This window comes from Harpia harpyja, chromosome 5 (assembly GCF_026419915.1).
Source record: "Harpia harpyja isolate bHarHar1 chromosome 5, bHarHar1 primary haplotype, whole genome shotgun sequence".
Classification (NCBI taxonomy): domain Eukaryota; kingdom Metazoa; phylum Chordata; class Aves; order Accipitriformes; family Accipitridae; genus Harpia; species Harpia harpyja.
The window spans coordinates 55,550,336-55,566,030 of record NC_068944.1 but is presented as its reverse complement, the minus strand read 5'-3'; the positions used below and the strand labels follow the sequence as shown (position 1 = coordinate 55,566,030).

Genomic DNA, 15,695 nt, shown 5'->3' with positions numbered 1-15,695 from the left:
CTTTTCATAGTAGCCTCCAAACAGCCTGTATTCTCTGTGCTCTTTGTCAGCCATTTCATTTTTGTCTTAACAACATTTTATGTCAAAATTATTTTACTCTATCTGTTCATGAATACTCCCTAAATTCTATTAATTAATGTTTCACGTCACGAGTTTGCTAAAAATTCCCATGCTGGGGATGATTGGCAATTATCTATATAATTGAGCAGGCAATTTGCACAGTATTTGGTATAATAGGGTCCTTATCCCCATACGGAAGTAGAACTAAATGTCACCTCAATTTCAACTCTGTGCTGCTTCATATTTAAGCAGAGCCATGCATCTACTTCCTCTTATTTTTCAGTCAGAGAAACAGAATTGCTCGGTCTTGTGATGAAGTTTTCTCAGCCATTTTCCTATTGATACTGTCCAGTTCTCCTGGTAGCTTAGCACAAGTAGTGCTATTCATTGTTATAAACATAAACCCCCAACATACACACTTTTTTTTTTTTTTTTAAATTCAGTCCTTTTAATGTCATGTTTTCACTAACTAAAAGTGCTCAAGGATTCCAACTATGCCCAGCTTAATTGCACTAAGAACTGTTTGTATATACAGGAAAATACCGTTGTAATCTAAAAAGGTGACAAAATTATCTCACAATGTGAAATAACTGGGCAGAAAACTGGTTAAGATGACTACAGACACATTTGATTAGTTCCACTTCTTTAAAGCATTGTAATTTATTCATGCTGATATTCTACGTTAGCCACTTTTATTAAAAGAGAAAGAACTAAGGAAATGACAAAGGGAAAACATATGAAGACGCACAAAGAAGGAAATGTGGCTTTTCAAGCTACCCCAGGAGATGCTACTCTGTTTGCTGCAGCCATCTCCATACATGAAAAAGGATCTTCTGGCCTGGTGCCCCCAGAATTGCTTTATATCCATCAAAAGTGTGTTCTTTGGACAAGAGATTATCAAACAGATCTAAATAATCTGCTAGGTTTGTTGTCTGGAGAAAGACTTGAGCAACTTGATCTAAATTGCTTTGAGTAGGAGGCTGGACTAGATGAACTAGAGAAGTCCCTTCCAACTGAAATTATTCCACGATTCTATGCTTCCCTTGGATTTTTGTAACAGAATCAGCCACATAACTGCTTTTAGCAGTCTCCACATAAAAACATATATTTAAGTTTTGAGACAAATGCTTGCTTCTAGTAAGAAATCTTAACTGATGTCCTCCAAAGCAAACAAAGCATTGCTACAAACACCAGAGCTGCTAAAAGTCTCTATGTAGTTGGCATACAGTTAAGTTCTTAATTTCATTACACTAACACTGTAGCAGAAGTGTACCTTTGTTGTTAGGTACCAAAGAATCCATAGACAAGAGAGTTTTATGAAGATCTTGAAGAAAAAAACTTCGGCCGGAATTTTTACCTTACTAGACACCAGAGTGCCAAACAAGAGCGAGCCCAGGAATGAGAAATGCAATTTTTTTTCCTCCAAAGAGATGACTTTTTTCCCCTGTAGTTACAGCATTTATAAAATTTCCTTCCAATGTGATTTCTCCGATATCAAGTAACTGGCTGACTTCCACTCCATCAGGGCATTAACATGATTTCCCTATCTCAGCACTCTTCCTCCCCGTAACTGCTAAACCCTTCTCTGTTTTGTCAAATATATTTGACCATTCATTTGGCTACTTCAAAAGTTCTAATATACACAGCATGATCACACAAGCCAAGAAATGACCACATAATCTTGTTTTTCTGTAGCCTGCTGAGTCGTCTCTAAGCAGCAGTCTCCCCACTCCCAAGTTTAATATGACCAAATAGTTAAAACCCACAAAAATGCAGTTCTCTCCTTCACTGCTTAGCAGAAACCTCATTTACTCTGACTCCTTCAAGTTTTAATTAACTGCTCTTCCCTCTCTTCAGCCAGGCTAGACAGCTCTCTCATTTGCATCCTTATCCAAAATCTCTATTCTGCTCCCTGACCCTGTCCCAAGGCCTTCTGGTATCTACAAGAATTTTGCTCCACAGAACTGGCAGTTTCTTGATGGGAACATACAATTCTGGTCATATTTGTTGAAGACAAACACACCTTAGCTGGGATTTAAGAATCAGAAATTAATGAGAAATCATTAAAACAAACCACAGAACTTCTATGATTTAGTAGAAAAAAAAAAAATTGAAAAGGAGAAATTGTCTCTTACTGTGCCTAGCTAAAAATGTGTCACTGTACTTTCAGGAGCCCTATATTTACTGTTATGGTACATGCATCTTTGTTTACTATGCACATTAATAGTCTAAACTAAATTAGTCCATTTTCTACTGGAGGAAATAGTTATTTTTAGACTAATTTTTAGATAGTATAAGAAAACTGAAGTTACTATGCCAATACATTTCTTTCCAACTTCCAATAATCACCTGAAAAAATAGTTGTGCCCAAACTTTTGGGGCACATTATTTTCCAACATTCCATTTTTAATTTAGTTCTCTCTCCAAGTTAAGCAAGTAAGCTATTTTTCCTAAGACACAGATGCAGTCATTTCGGCTTACAGGCCAGAAGTGGTCCAGTTTATTTAGTATGACCTGCAGCCATACCAGATTTACCTTTCATGCACTGGCATTCTATTAATGATATAAGAGCACATTCAATTTTTCAGGTATGAATTTATGAGACAAATTCAAAAGACATTTGGAAATTCTATTCAGCCTCTAGCCATGAAAAAGTTTCTCAGCCTTTCCTAAAAAAAAACGGTTTCTAAATGAGAAGCAAAAATTCTTCTTTCTCATGAAATACTACAAAAGTGCTATTAATTGCATGTGGTTGTAGTTCAGACCTAAACAGAAGACTGTTTAAAGCCAAAGTGACACCACAAATTAAGTTCGTATCCCCACACCAGAAACAGTGTAAAGACAGTGGGTCAGAAAATGATGTATTTTCTTTTATTCTATTAAAAGCAGCAGCAGCAAATTAGACAAGAAGAGAGGTTGGAAAAAGACAGAAGGTGACATGTTGGGATTAATAGAATGCTGTAACAGCTAATTATTCAGTAATTAAGAGGCTGCTGTAATTTATTTTTTTTAGAGTTTCTTAAGCTGGGTATTGTACTACTTATTATACCTCTGTTGATATTTACTAAGAAATCTTTCACCAAAATACATGAGTTACACATTGTGTGAGTTTTCTCATTTTACTACTTGATTTTTAAGCATTCTGTATTAGCTCAAGTTACACATTTTTGCTATTTATTACACATTACTGCTATCTTGTACCATCTACTGTGGGCAGGTTAAAAAGGGCAAATACTGTGTAAGTTAAGAAATCTCGTATTTGGAGAAAAAAATACTAACATCAGGCCTATGTGTTAAAAATATCTCACTGGTTTTTTTTACTCCTTGAATACAGACTGTGTGTCCTGCCCTAACAATACAAAAACCTTTGTATTTTCTTATTTTCCAAAGAAAACCTGACAAATAGTGAAATTAACTCCACTCACAACTCCACTGGTCTAACAGCAGTGACTGCCATGTAAGAAAATGAATGGCTATCTTCAACCATGCTTCTGTAACTACAGTACGTTCTGGATCAAAGAATATATAATTAGAAAATGCATCTACTTTGACTCCAAACTGGAATCTTAATATTTTTAATTAAAAAGTATCAATTTATATTGCTCAAAAGTGTTGAAACTTGCTTAAACAGATCAAAATAGTAACCCTCTTCCCAAAACCAAAAGACCACCCACTACTAACTTCAATATTATCTCATAAAACTCTGCAAAGTAACTTGACACTCTGCCCCGATGTATTTTAAAAACACTAAAGCTAGTATAATTGGATGATTAAAGAACAAAGATAAGACTGAGTCATTTGACAGCTGCTGAGAAATTAGAAGAATGGTCACTGAAGCAGTTAGAGGAAATTACTGAAAATGGCAGACATTTCTCAGAAAAAGGCACAGGAAGCATGATGTTGTGAGACTGGTCACAAAGAAGCCAGTAACAGTCAGATGAGAGCTGTCTGTGGCCCAGTGCTTACTTCTACCTTACCCATTTGGTGCCTTGATTTCTAAAGGAGTACTGGAGCATATCATAACTGTATAAAAATATGAAAACCAAATATACATTGCACAAATCTAGTCCAGAATGTTTATATATATAAGAAGCAGAGACCCATAATGCACAAGGGCATCAGAAACTTTAAGCAATTGAGTGACTTCTGCTTTGAAAAGTATGGAATTTCTGCATTTCAGGTAAAGCCACAGATGCAAGGATATCAGACTCAAAAATGTAAACTACCATAGCTTCATTGATTTTAGATGTAAATCGCATCCCTCCTGTTGCTTACTCACTGATTTGTAACATGCGTACAAGGAACATTGCACAGTTCCCCTAGGTGACACAAATGACCTTACAAAGCTGGAATTTGCAGATTCCACTTTATGATAGGGGATTTTTCTGATAAATTTTTGGTTGCTGTGATAAGAAGATTGGAACCTACATTTGGTTCTGTAACTCTTATTAAAGCAGGTATCAGATGGCAGTCTCCTCCAGCAGAGAGGGCAGAAGCAGGAAGAGCCTGTACAAATGTTGGGAAGATCTCTTTTTATCTGTGGGCACATTGAGAGTTGGATCAGGCCCTGCAACCCAAAGCCATTGCTGGTGCCGGACTGTAAGATTTCTTCCACGAAAGCTCCATAACACAACAGATACAATGCTCGTTTAAAAAAAACAACAAAAAAAGATAAACTACTATTACTAAACATACAAGCAAAAATACTAATTTAAATATTTCCACATGGAAATATGAAGAAAAAGACGCTCTTACAACTTCTAAGCGATCAGAAGAGAAACTGGAGATATTTCATGGTCTCCTAAAAATCCTAGTCTTGACAAAAAGTAAAACTTGCTGTCATTTTCTAGGCAGTAAATGTTTTACTGCTGGGAAAAGATTTTGATGTTTGTAATTTCTATTGAAGAGCACTACGAAGTAGTTAAAAATATTGCCACATCTGAAAAACAGACCAACGGGAAGTCTAAGACACTTGTTCATCTGTATTTCTGTGACTTTTCTCACTTGGTATTATTTGCAACCATACTTTCATGTCTGGCAACAGTGCCAACTCTACTAAGGATCATATATTACTTTTATCATGTTGATTACATATGTTCACCAGTTTTGCTGCCTATATATGATTAGTGTGGTTTGCACATACTTAGTGACACAATCCAGAGCATGACATTTTCACAGAAAATGCGTTTACTGGGAAAGAGCTCCTTAGAAGTTTGCGTTCCTTTCAGCTTTGATCTACATGACATCAAGAATCCTGCAGTTTGAATATATGTTTACCATTTATATTATTAAGATCTATCTCCTTCACACTATATGGCTACTGAGCACGTTGGTAGTCACAAAAAATTCCCTTTTCTCTTAGGTGAACTTAGTAGTAGCTGAATAAAAGAAAGCCTCTTAAAATGTTCTCATCTGTGAGCTTAAGCTTCATAATGACTTGACATTTAAATTCTGTTATTCATCAGTACTTCACAGAAGAACTTGATTTGTCTAAATGGATTTGAAAGCCCACAAGTGAAGAAAATCAGAAAAACCTGGTTTTGAATATCAAAAGATTGTATGTGAAAAGTATTTTTACAGGCTGCACGTACCCGTTTTATTGATCAATTAACTTCTCCCAAAATGAATTTTTCTGAGACCATATATGAAAACCCAAACCCTCCCCCAAAACTTACTGATAAATGTCTCTTCTGAGCACAGCTCTACTAAGAGGGTTGTCAGCCTGAGGAGCCATAGAGACAGATCCAATTTTGAGAACCAAAGTGTCTTCTTTAATTGCTTGATTAGCTGTAGTTAGGAGACAAGAAAACATATGTTTGATTAAAAGTCAAATGCGCATAGGAGAAACACTGAAAAAACTGTTTCTCGAAAAAATCTAAATAAGAATGTCTGCTAAGGATTCAGTTCTGCTCAGGAGCAACAACTAATGCAAAAAAAAAAAGCCATAAAATCAATAGCACTGTTGTGATACATAAAAGTCAAACTATTGTCATTTAATTTTCCCACAGTTTTATCACACACCTAAATCCTGGTCTTTGACTTCTCATTTTCCCTGACTTTATTTCAATTTTTTTGTCCAAAATGATGTTGATCCCACAGACTTCTTTGTGATCTGTCTGTTTCTCCAATAATTATCTGCTGAAATATCAGCACGTAAAGCACTCTGAATCATGCACCCATTTTAATATGGGCCTAGTCCTTTAGATGTAAAACATTGCAGGATATTACAATGTAACCAATCTAGTAGCATTTGGTATGGTTTGCAACACACATGAAAAGTTCAAACACAAGGACTGAAACAACAGAATCTGAAATCTGACACATACACAGAGAACAAGATGTAGTACTAGACAGTAAATTCCAAATCAATAACAAAATTACTCCAAGAAGAAAAATCCCTGCTTTCCACTTCACCTCCATCATATTCAAATTTCAGCCACATGTACAAATTGCTAGTTTTAAAAGCAGTGGTCCAAAGTTCTGCCCAGAAAAAAAAAATAGCACCACATTTCTTGTAGTAAACAAAACTCTGAGTCTACTGCATCTCCTTCTCAGCAGACACAGACATACACAAAGCATTTGGATATGGTTCTGCTCAGAAGACTTCATTGTAAGTAGGAAGCTCCTGAGAACATGTGATGCAAGCTCAAAGAGTTCGTCATCTGAAGTGAAATGGTTCACTTCAACACCAGTGTGATAAAATAACAAGGACGGAACAATATCACACTTGCTCCCACGTCCAAGGAAATTCTGCAAGACTCTTATATAAAAGTTCTGAAAACAAAATTACAGTAGCAGAACAGAGTTTAAATATTTTACTGAAGAGTGAAATGCTTGGTGTGGAAAGAACCAGTGAAATCTATGAGCTTAAAAAATGGCTTCTCCAGACCCATTAATGTCTTGGTGAATAAGACACCATGCTTTGCAGCTACATATACACTTATCTATATTTTTAAACAGACGTAAGAAATCACAGAATTCACAGAAATTCTAATCTGATATTTTGAAACAATTGTAGGGAATATCACAGTAAGCATGCAGCAGAGCAGTAACACAAGTTCCGACACACAACTAAATCAGAACACAAGGGGTTTACTTAAAAGAACCTCATCTACTTAAAAAGCAAAGTCAAATCCTTTAGTCCCCAGAGCAGAGCAAAACCTTATACAGATGGTTTAGCTGCCAGAACTAAGTTAGAAAAGTTAAGCTGACAACAAAATCCTGTTTGTGACTAAATCAGAAACCGTATTTTCAACTTTTAGATAAATGAGTATTAGAATTCCTGCCACTATACACTTAATGTGTTGGATTTTTTTTTCTGATACTCAAATAAGAAAAAGGAGTGAAGGTATTAAATATACTTCAGATTGTAATTGCAACTTAATTAGGTGGCAAATGCCTTATTCTGAGCAGTGGTTCTTCATAAAATATATCTTAGGCTAAGAATTTTAACTTAGCAAAGCAAAATAAATACAGGACTGCTCATCATGGTCTCTATTATGTAAGCATTTTGGGATTTTTTTTTCAAGGCTGGGCATGGTTCTTTTGTCTACAGCTTCCTGTAGGTCAAGAAATTAAGGCAATCTTAGAAAGAATTACAGGCATTAATATTTTCAGCCGGTTTCTAAAGGGTGATAATCCGAGTCACGATTTAGGATGACAAAATCGTATCTCCTTCATTAACCCGTGAATTCTCCCATTAGCTTTTCAAAATATGGGAATAATGTAGTAAACAATCACAGTCATTATAAATATTTAAAAACTTGAGAGGAAGAAAAAGTCTACACTACACAATATAAGTACAATCTAGGAAAAACTTACAGACCTAAGTGTACTAATGTTCACAATCTCACTTCGTTTTACCCACTCATCTCAGTCATCTTTTTGCTGAGCTAAACGCATTATGCCCTTTTAATCCTTCCTTGCAAGGCTTCTTCTCCAGCACTTGATTAGCATTTGTGGTGCTTTTCAGCACCCTCTCATTTTATCAATGCCCATTTTTGTAATATAAAGCAAATTGGACATGATATTCCATCACTTGTCATACGCAGAAGTACAGTTACTGCCCTTATTTCTTTTCACTAAATCCACTGTGACCCTTAAGCTGTTTTCATCCACTGTTTCCCAGGATAGTCTCTCCAGTCCAGAAGATATAGTTTGCATAATTTTTTTCCTTGATATATAACTTTAGCTTTAGAAGATGTGGTATATTTTCTACAAGCAGTGATGTAAGCACAGTGATCCAGATGCATGGCCTATAGAGTCCTTAGCATCATTTTCCTCAGGAAATTCTTTGCAACATATGTTGATGCTAGCAGCAATAGTTTTATATTTACTTTCAGATTATTAAATACCAATTTCACTTATTATTCCCAACTGACAATTTTTTTTTTTAGGCTTTAGTTAGCCATTTTTAATTCATTTAACATTTCCACAGATATTGTATGGGGTTGTATTTAAATTAGAACACCATGAGACACAATGTCAAACTCCTTACAAAAGTCTAAGCATATCAAATCTTTGCAAACATTTTATCAACTATGACTTGTAACTGTAATAAGGAATGGAAATCAGATGTGTTTAACAAGACTAATTTTCCATAAAAGTATATTTATTATCATGTAACAAATATGTAATTCTTTATGAACTGAATCCTGTAATAGATTTTTGTTCCCTTTATGTTCTCTGAGGGAGAGCAACAAAACTACCTGCCTCAACTTTATTTGAACATCACACTTTTCATTTTACTAGATACACTTTCAGCTGTCCAAAACCTGCTCTTCCAAGATGTGTTAAAAATTAGCCTCAGAAGATGAAGATCCCTAAGCACAAGTTACTCAGTCTAACTGATTTGAATCAGTTTAATGTTTAATAGTAAGCAAGGAGGATGTTACAGACCATATGTTACGACAGACTTCAAAGTAGGGAGTCATGCTCAAGTGACAAGAATATATCACTTCTACAAATGCAGGACATACGTTTATTCAGTATGCTGCCTTTTCTTTTTCACTATCAACAAATTTATCATGTTCTTTCTAGTGATTCCTGATATTTTGCTCCTAGTACATATTTAAAAAAAGTTCCTATTGTCCTCAAACCAGCCAGATGTGGATTTTCCCTGCCTTTACCACTTCTTATCAGTTTTTTGCAATTTAGAATTTTAATTTATAGTGTTCTGCTATGCAGTATTTCTTGTTTCTATTTGTTATATATTCCTTTTATACATTTAGTTGTTCTTACTTCATCACTAGGTAAGTGTGGGCTGCTGGCCAGAGCTTGACACACCACCTGGTGTATTAACAAATCAAACTCTGAGGGAAAGCAGCTTTGCTTATCACCTAGGATAGAATGTTGCCCTCAAGTCCACCACAAAAAGAAATGTTAATCTGGTGCTGTTGCAAAAACATGAAACTACAATGTTGTAAAATTGTGTGGGTGTATTCATGCATGTGCGTATATAAATTCCTCAGGAGAAAAATAATGATTTGGATTACTTCATAGCGTTTGTGTACCACAGTTCACGGTGCAAGTTTGATTTTGGACAGCACGAATAAAGAACAGATTTTGCCTCTTTTTTTTAAACTCTATACATAAAGTCACAATTACATGTGGTTTTTGGGGGATGGTAGTTTTGGTAGCTATCACTAGGTACAAGATATGAACAGCAGACAATTGACTAGAAGAGAAACTCAGGTCATTGTTTTTCTATTTTTACTGCAGTGATCACAACTTGAAACACGCAAATCTTACTGGATTAAAAATCTCTCTTAATAAATGATGAGTGAGGTCTTATGGGGGCATATCTCCACAATATATAACACTTTTCTGATCCAGCACACCAGTAACATGGGTCATATTCAACTCCTACTCCTTATTATTGTTTCTAATTTCTGTTGTTCTTGACAATAAGCAGTAGAAAAGAGAAGCAATTTATTTCACATCCAGGAACAGATGAGAGTTTGGGAAAATCTGGGATGAAAGAAGAAATGAAAGGAGAATGGTACTGATTTTCATAGTGATGATATTTCAGAGTTTTCCAGGGGAAGAGGTTAGCTGAATTTCTAGTAAAGCTAATCTTTAGCATTATTCTTTAAAAGCATACATAGTTGTTCTTCCTACATCCATGGCTAACCATGGCAATTCTGTTCTTTGCATGCATTTTCAAGCAAGGGATAGCAACAAGACAAAGTTTTTTATAATTTCTTTTTAATGAAGTATACAGCTACAGAGCTACAAAAACACACTTTTAAAAAAAGATTTCCTTGACAGCATGCCCTAGAACTCCCTTCCAACCAGAATCATAATTCTTTCTTGCCAACACAGCCAGGCTAATTTTATCTTCCTGTGTTTTCAGCATTCCCAGTTGGAAAATTATAGAGGATGTTGGCAAAAAAATTATCTATGTAAATTCTCACTGTCTGTACTTGCAATTAGGTTATGAGAAAAATCTAAAGACCATACTCTAAGGATTATATTGTGTGCTATTGTATATCATGGTAAGCCCCCCCCCCCCGCCCCCCGCACACACCTACAGGACTTATTTAAACATATCATGATACCAGTAAAACACCCCCCCCCCTTTTTTTTTTTTATTTAAGTCTGTAGAAGGCTTGCTGGTAATGGAAGTGATCGCATTCCTGCTAGTTGTTACAAGGTGTAATTTTAACATCAGCATCTCTTTATTTACATATATAAAGATTGTAATAGGGTTGTAAATATATTTAACATATGAAGGGAAAACAATTTCTTACAGAAAAAAAGTATTATCCATAGATCAAATGGCTATTTACTGTTGTTTGAAAGAACAGTTTATGCTATCCACACCTCTGTAAGCACCTGAAAGCCTCTTACATAAGGGAGTCTGAATAGTTTCAACTAAAACTTACTAAATAAATAAACTATATCATCTGTTGGGCATCAGTCACAAGATACATTTTAATAACTTCTTCCAAACTGAACTAGACTATCTACCTGCTTCACTACTGCATGGTTTTCTAGGTGCCAGCTTCCACAAGAGCTAAGGTGCCATGCTTACGCTCCATCGCTGCAACAGGCGCCTATGGAAGACTGAAACTAGTATCAGCGTAATGAGAGCTGACACAAGAATCACCACTGCAGAATTGGGTTAAGTTCTCTTTCTGCAATCCTTGACCTTTTTTTTTTTTTATAATCACATTTAAAATGCAAACTCTATAGGTACTGGGAAAGCAAAGATCAAATAAATACCTAAAAAACTTTTCAGCAAATCTGTGGAGAAATAGCATGAATGTTAGATGTTTCCTAACTCTGACCCTTAAAACTGAAGGCCCTAGCAACAGTCAGCAATTTATTTGTCTACACTACTGAACAGCAAAAAATCTCTAACATAAAATACTGTACCTTCTGCAGTACGACGATCTTCCTCATTTTTGGGAAAGAAGACTCTTATTACACCAGTGTTGATATAAATCAGAGGCAAGTTGCGGGAAGTTAGAGCATGACTCCTCATAGGCTGGCCTGGTGATTTTCTTTTCTCCTTTTGACTCCTCGGCAACCTGGCTTGAAAAATGCTTGCAATTGCATTAAGCAATGGAAAACAGAGGACCACATCAAAGGCCTGGGCAGAGAGAAGGATCTCATGAAGAAAGTGAGGAGAACCATCAGTGTGACCTTCTGATAGCTTATGGAATGTTCTTCGTTCATTTCTTGATATCAGTTTGTGCCGGACATTTTTTGTCACAGCTTTGGTATAAGTGAGAGAAAGAAATCCATGTTGTTGGTGTGAGCCATCTAGAAGTTTTGCAGTTGTCTGTTTCAAGGGAAAAAAAATAAACAAACTGCTGCAAAAATGTACACATATAACATCCATCAATTGCCACATTTGCTGTTAGTTAAGATGTTTAGGGTTCTACATTTTCTAATAGCTTTCCACTGTCTCTAAAGAGTAGAAAAATTTCTTTCATAGTTCACAATTTGTCCACAGTGTATCTGCACTTCACTGTATTGTGTCAGCTAAAACTATGAATTGCTGAACACTTTTTTCTGATTATTTATGTTGTATGAAAATCAAATCCAATCAGCCAAAAAAATCCCCATATATTCAAGAGTCTAAATTTACCACACATTTTTTGATAATTTTTTCACACAGTTATATATTTTGATTTCTGCTTCACTTTAGACATTTTAGAAGTAGATCTTACTCCCTTGCATTGTTCCTTCTGTATGTTCAAATACCATAGGTGCTAAAATAATGCTTAGGTGCTGAGATAGCTTCACTCCATCTAAACATGGGTGTATAAAGCACCCATAGTCAACTAAATACTCTAAGAATTGAGCTGGTTTTGCCCTTATCACCTCTGAGTATTTAAAGAGAATAGCTGTAGCACATGCTAAAGCACATCACTTAAGATATATTGCACTGTACTCTAGAAATAGCAGATTCCTTCACTTAGAAGGACAGATTTCCTAGATAAAGATGACAATTAGATGCTTAGCTCCCAGAAGATATATAGTACAGTTTTCATATTATCTTTGAAAGTCTTTCAATCATAGATCGTGAGTGAAAAATGTAAAAATAGTAACTAGGAAAACCATTATTTTAACAGTGTAATAAATATTTTGATAGAATTCTATACGAATGTTTAAATATTAGCTTTAATCACATGAGCACAAATGAAAGCAACTACATTTTGCAAGTAGTTGCTTCTTTCAGCACCATAAATTTGATTAAAAACAATTTAATGTAATTAAACCTTGTTAATATAAAAACAACATCTCTTTCTTAAATAAACAGGATACATAGCTTAAATGCTTAAAAACTGGAAGATTTTATGATTAAGTGAATTAAAAAAATTAGTAAGTTAATTTCCTATAAGAACTGAAACAAACAGAATAAGAGAAAGTATTACCAATAAATATTCATGATGAAAATAAATCAGACCACACAGAACTTCCACTAACATAAAAAGATTCTATACAGCCATTCTATTTGTGAAGATAAAGAGCCCAATATCATAACATATAATGTCTTTCAAGGATAAACAAGCAGGAGAAAAAGGGGTTAAATATCTCACACTGAGATATTCTGAATCAGTCAGTAGTGTTCCAAGCATTCAAAAGAAAGACTCAAATATGAAATTGTTAATTGTTGCATTATCATAATTATAGGAAGTAATTTTAAAAGGTTGCATAAAGGTATACTGCAGTAATACAAAGTACTTAAATCCCTTAAATTACTAAGTAGATATCATAATTACATGAACAAAATGCAGCATTCAGTACTGTCTTTTACATATTTGGTCTCCAAACATTACCGTACGTGCTCACTTTTAATGTAAATGAATCCTGTTGACTTCTGTGGACTGCTGTTATGTACCAGGTTGTGAGCCATTAACCCTCATTCCATATTTACTAAAAAATAACTGACAACTGTTACTAAAGGATAAGAGGGAAATAACACAACTAATATAGTCAATATAAGCAATAAATATATTCAGTAAAAAAAAAAAAAAAGATTACAAGAAACTAAAGCCATTTGTTTTTTTGTTTGTTTGTTTGTTTTAACTCCAACTGGCATATATTAGTGGAAGCTCTGCAGTAAAAAATTTTAAAAAGATTCTTACAGAGGGAAAGAAGCCAGAGAAATTACTGAAAGGGTCCTGCTTGCTGATGGGTCGAACCAACAAGGTACGTCTGTTCAGCTTGTCAGTACAGGAAAGGAAGACACCTCCATATTGCCCCAGAGACCAAGAATCTTCCCCAAGGCTTCAGGTAATGAACGAAGCATGGAAGAAGGGAAGACAAAAAGCAAAAAAAATAAAAATAATTGCTATAAGTGAAAAAAAATTACATTAAACTTGCACGGTTCTATGTAACTGCAAGATGAAGCCTATGCCATACCTTTTCCTAAAAAGCTGAAGTTCAATCAGAACAAGTAAAAAACTGGTTTAAAAAAAAAACCAAAAAAAAACCCCCAAACCAAAAAGAAACTTCATAAAACTTTAGGTGAAAGGACAACCTATAGCAAGAGGTCAAGACACATGAAAATAAAAGTATAGTAAAATCCTGCATACAGAAAACGGACTTACCCCTGGATTTTCAGCAGATAGCTTTATTAGAATGAGGAGGATAATGATTACAAGAACCAAGAAACCGTAAACGAAAAGCTGTGCTCATATACATTACAAAATCATAGTATTATTTAGAAAAAATGAGCTATTAAGTATTAAAATGTGCTTTGTACTACGGTTCTTGTAATAATTCTTTTTAACATACGTAAGAGTAAAGAAAAATATGTTGCTCAAGAAGAATTATTCAGGTAAGCACCTTAGTTTACTAAAGGAATCTCACCAAAAGCTTTTCTTTGCATTGTAGAAATATTCCTTCAAAATGTCCTGACTGCCAGACTCCTCCTGGCCTGGAAGACAGAATGTTCACCTTATCTATTCTCTGCTTTTGGTTTTAGTCCACAGAGATTTAAAGACAGAGAAAGGTACTCTGAAGAGATTACAAAATATAAATGAGAACAGTAACTATTTTGTCAAGTGGAATAACTTTTTTTATTTTAAAGCCTCAATATAACTTTAGCAAAAAGAACACCCTGAAGTTGAAAACATTTCTAATGGAGCATTAGGCTTCCATAGAATCTGTGGACAAAGAAGCTTATTAAGAGCACCTAGATACTGGGATTCTAAAGCATTTTAAAGCATCACGACTTGATTTTAAAAATTTTAAAAAATAAAGTAAAAATTTTGATTATCAAATATTACAATATGTACAAACAATAACTGCATTTGTAACATAGGCGAAAGAACAGGAATTCAATTTTTTTTTTTTTTTTTTTTGGACAGCTGATCAGAAAAAAAGCCTCAGAAATGGTGGTAACTGCTAAGTTGATACTAAATCTCCTTCTTATTGTATATAGGGAACAATAAGTGTCCACTAAAACCTTGCAGATTGGCTCCTAAGCCAAAATTATGAGTGCTCCTAAATATTTTAGTCTTTTTCAATGCCAAAAAACATCCTGAAGCTTTTAACTATTTTTTTTTCCCTCTCAGGGAGTAACACAAGAAGTCTATTTTCTCTTAATTTCTGTCTCTCATAATGGAATCTGTTGATCTGTAATGGCAAACGTTAACACAGTTGATCAAAGTCTACGTAGGCTCTCTCTTATTTTGTCAAGACTAGTGTGTTCATGGCCAATATGAGCTAGAAGGCGGCACATGCAATCTCTCTACAGAACCATGCATCTGGGTGCCAAATGATCGCAGTCACATTGGTGCAGCAAACTATTCAACTAACAAGACTTGCTAAAGTTGCAAGACATATAGAAGGTCTAACTACCTACCCTAAATGTACATAATATTGATGATATACTGGTTGACATTAATTACTGAAATTTTACTCAGGTGTGTCTGCGTAACACTATGCTGTGTCACACAGATAATCAGCTTAGTTCCTTGCATTACAGTGTTGCTGAGCCACAGCGAAAGAAACACTTCAATTTTTTAGAAACTGCTTTTTAGTATCTAAGAGTATGGTACCATAAATCATTAAATATTGGCACTTGTTAACACATCACAAAGCAATATTTAAGGAATATCTCATTCAAAAGTTCAGCTAAAATATCAAAAAGTTCAGCAAAAATCAAATGATTT

At 34.8% G+C, this 15,695-nt stretch overlaps 1 protein-coding gene across 6 annotated transcripts in view; it reads right to left on the bottom strand.

Annotated features, from left to right (window-relative positions):
* VPS13B (vacuolar protein sorting 13 homolog B) overlaps nucleotides 1–15,695 on the bottom strand; it is a 486,767-nt gene that overhangs the window by 185,017 nt on the left and 286,055 nt on the right. For all 6 annotated transcript variants that reach the window (XM_052788600.1, XM_052788599.1, XM_052788598.1 and 3 more), the window contains exons 28-30: nucleotides 13,662–13,803; nucleotides 11,440–11,848; nucleotides 5,736–5,847 (exon numbers count right to left, since the gene is read on the bottom strand). In XM_052788600.1, coding sequence (XP_052644560.1) covers nucleotides 5,736–5,847; nucleotides 11,440–11,848; nucleotides 13,662–13,803 — 663 coding nt within the window. The remainder of the gene's footprint in view (nucleotides 1–5,735; nucleotides 5,848–11,439; nucleotides 11,849–13,661; nucleotides 13,804–15,695) is intronic.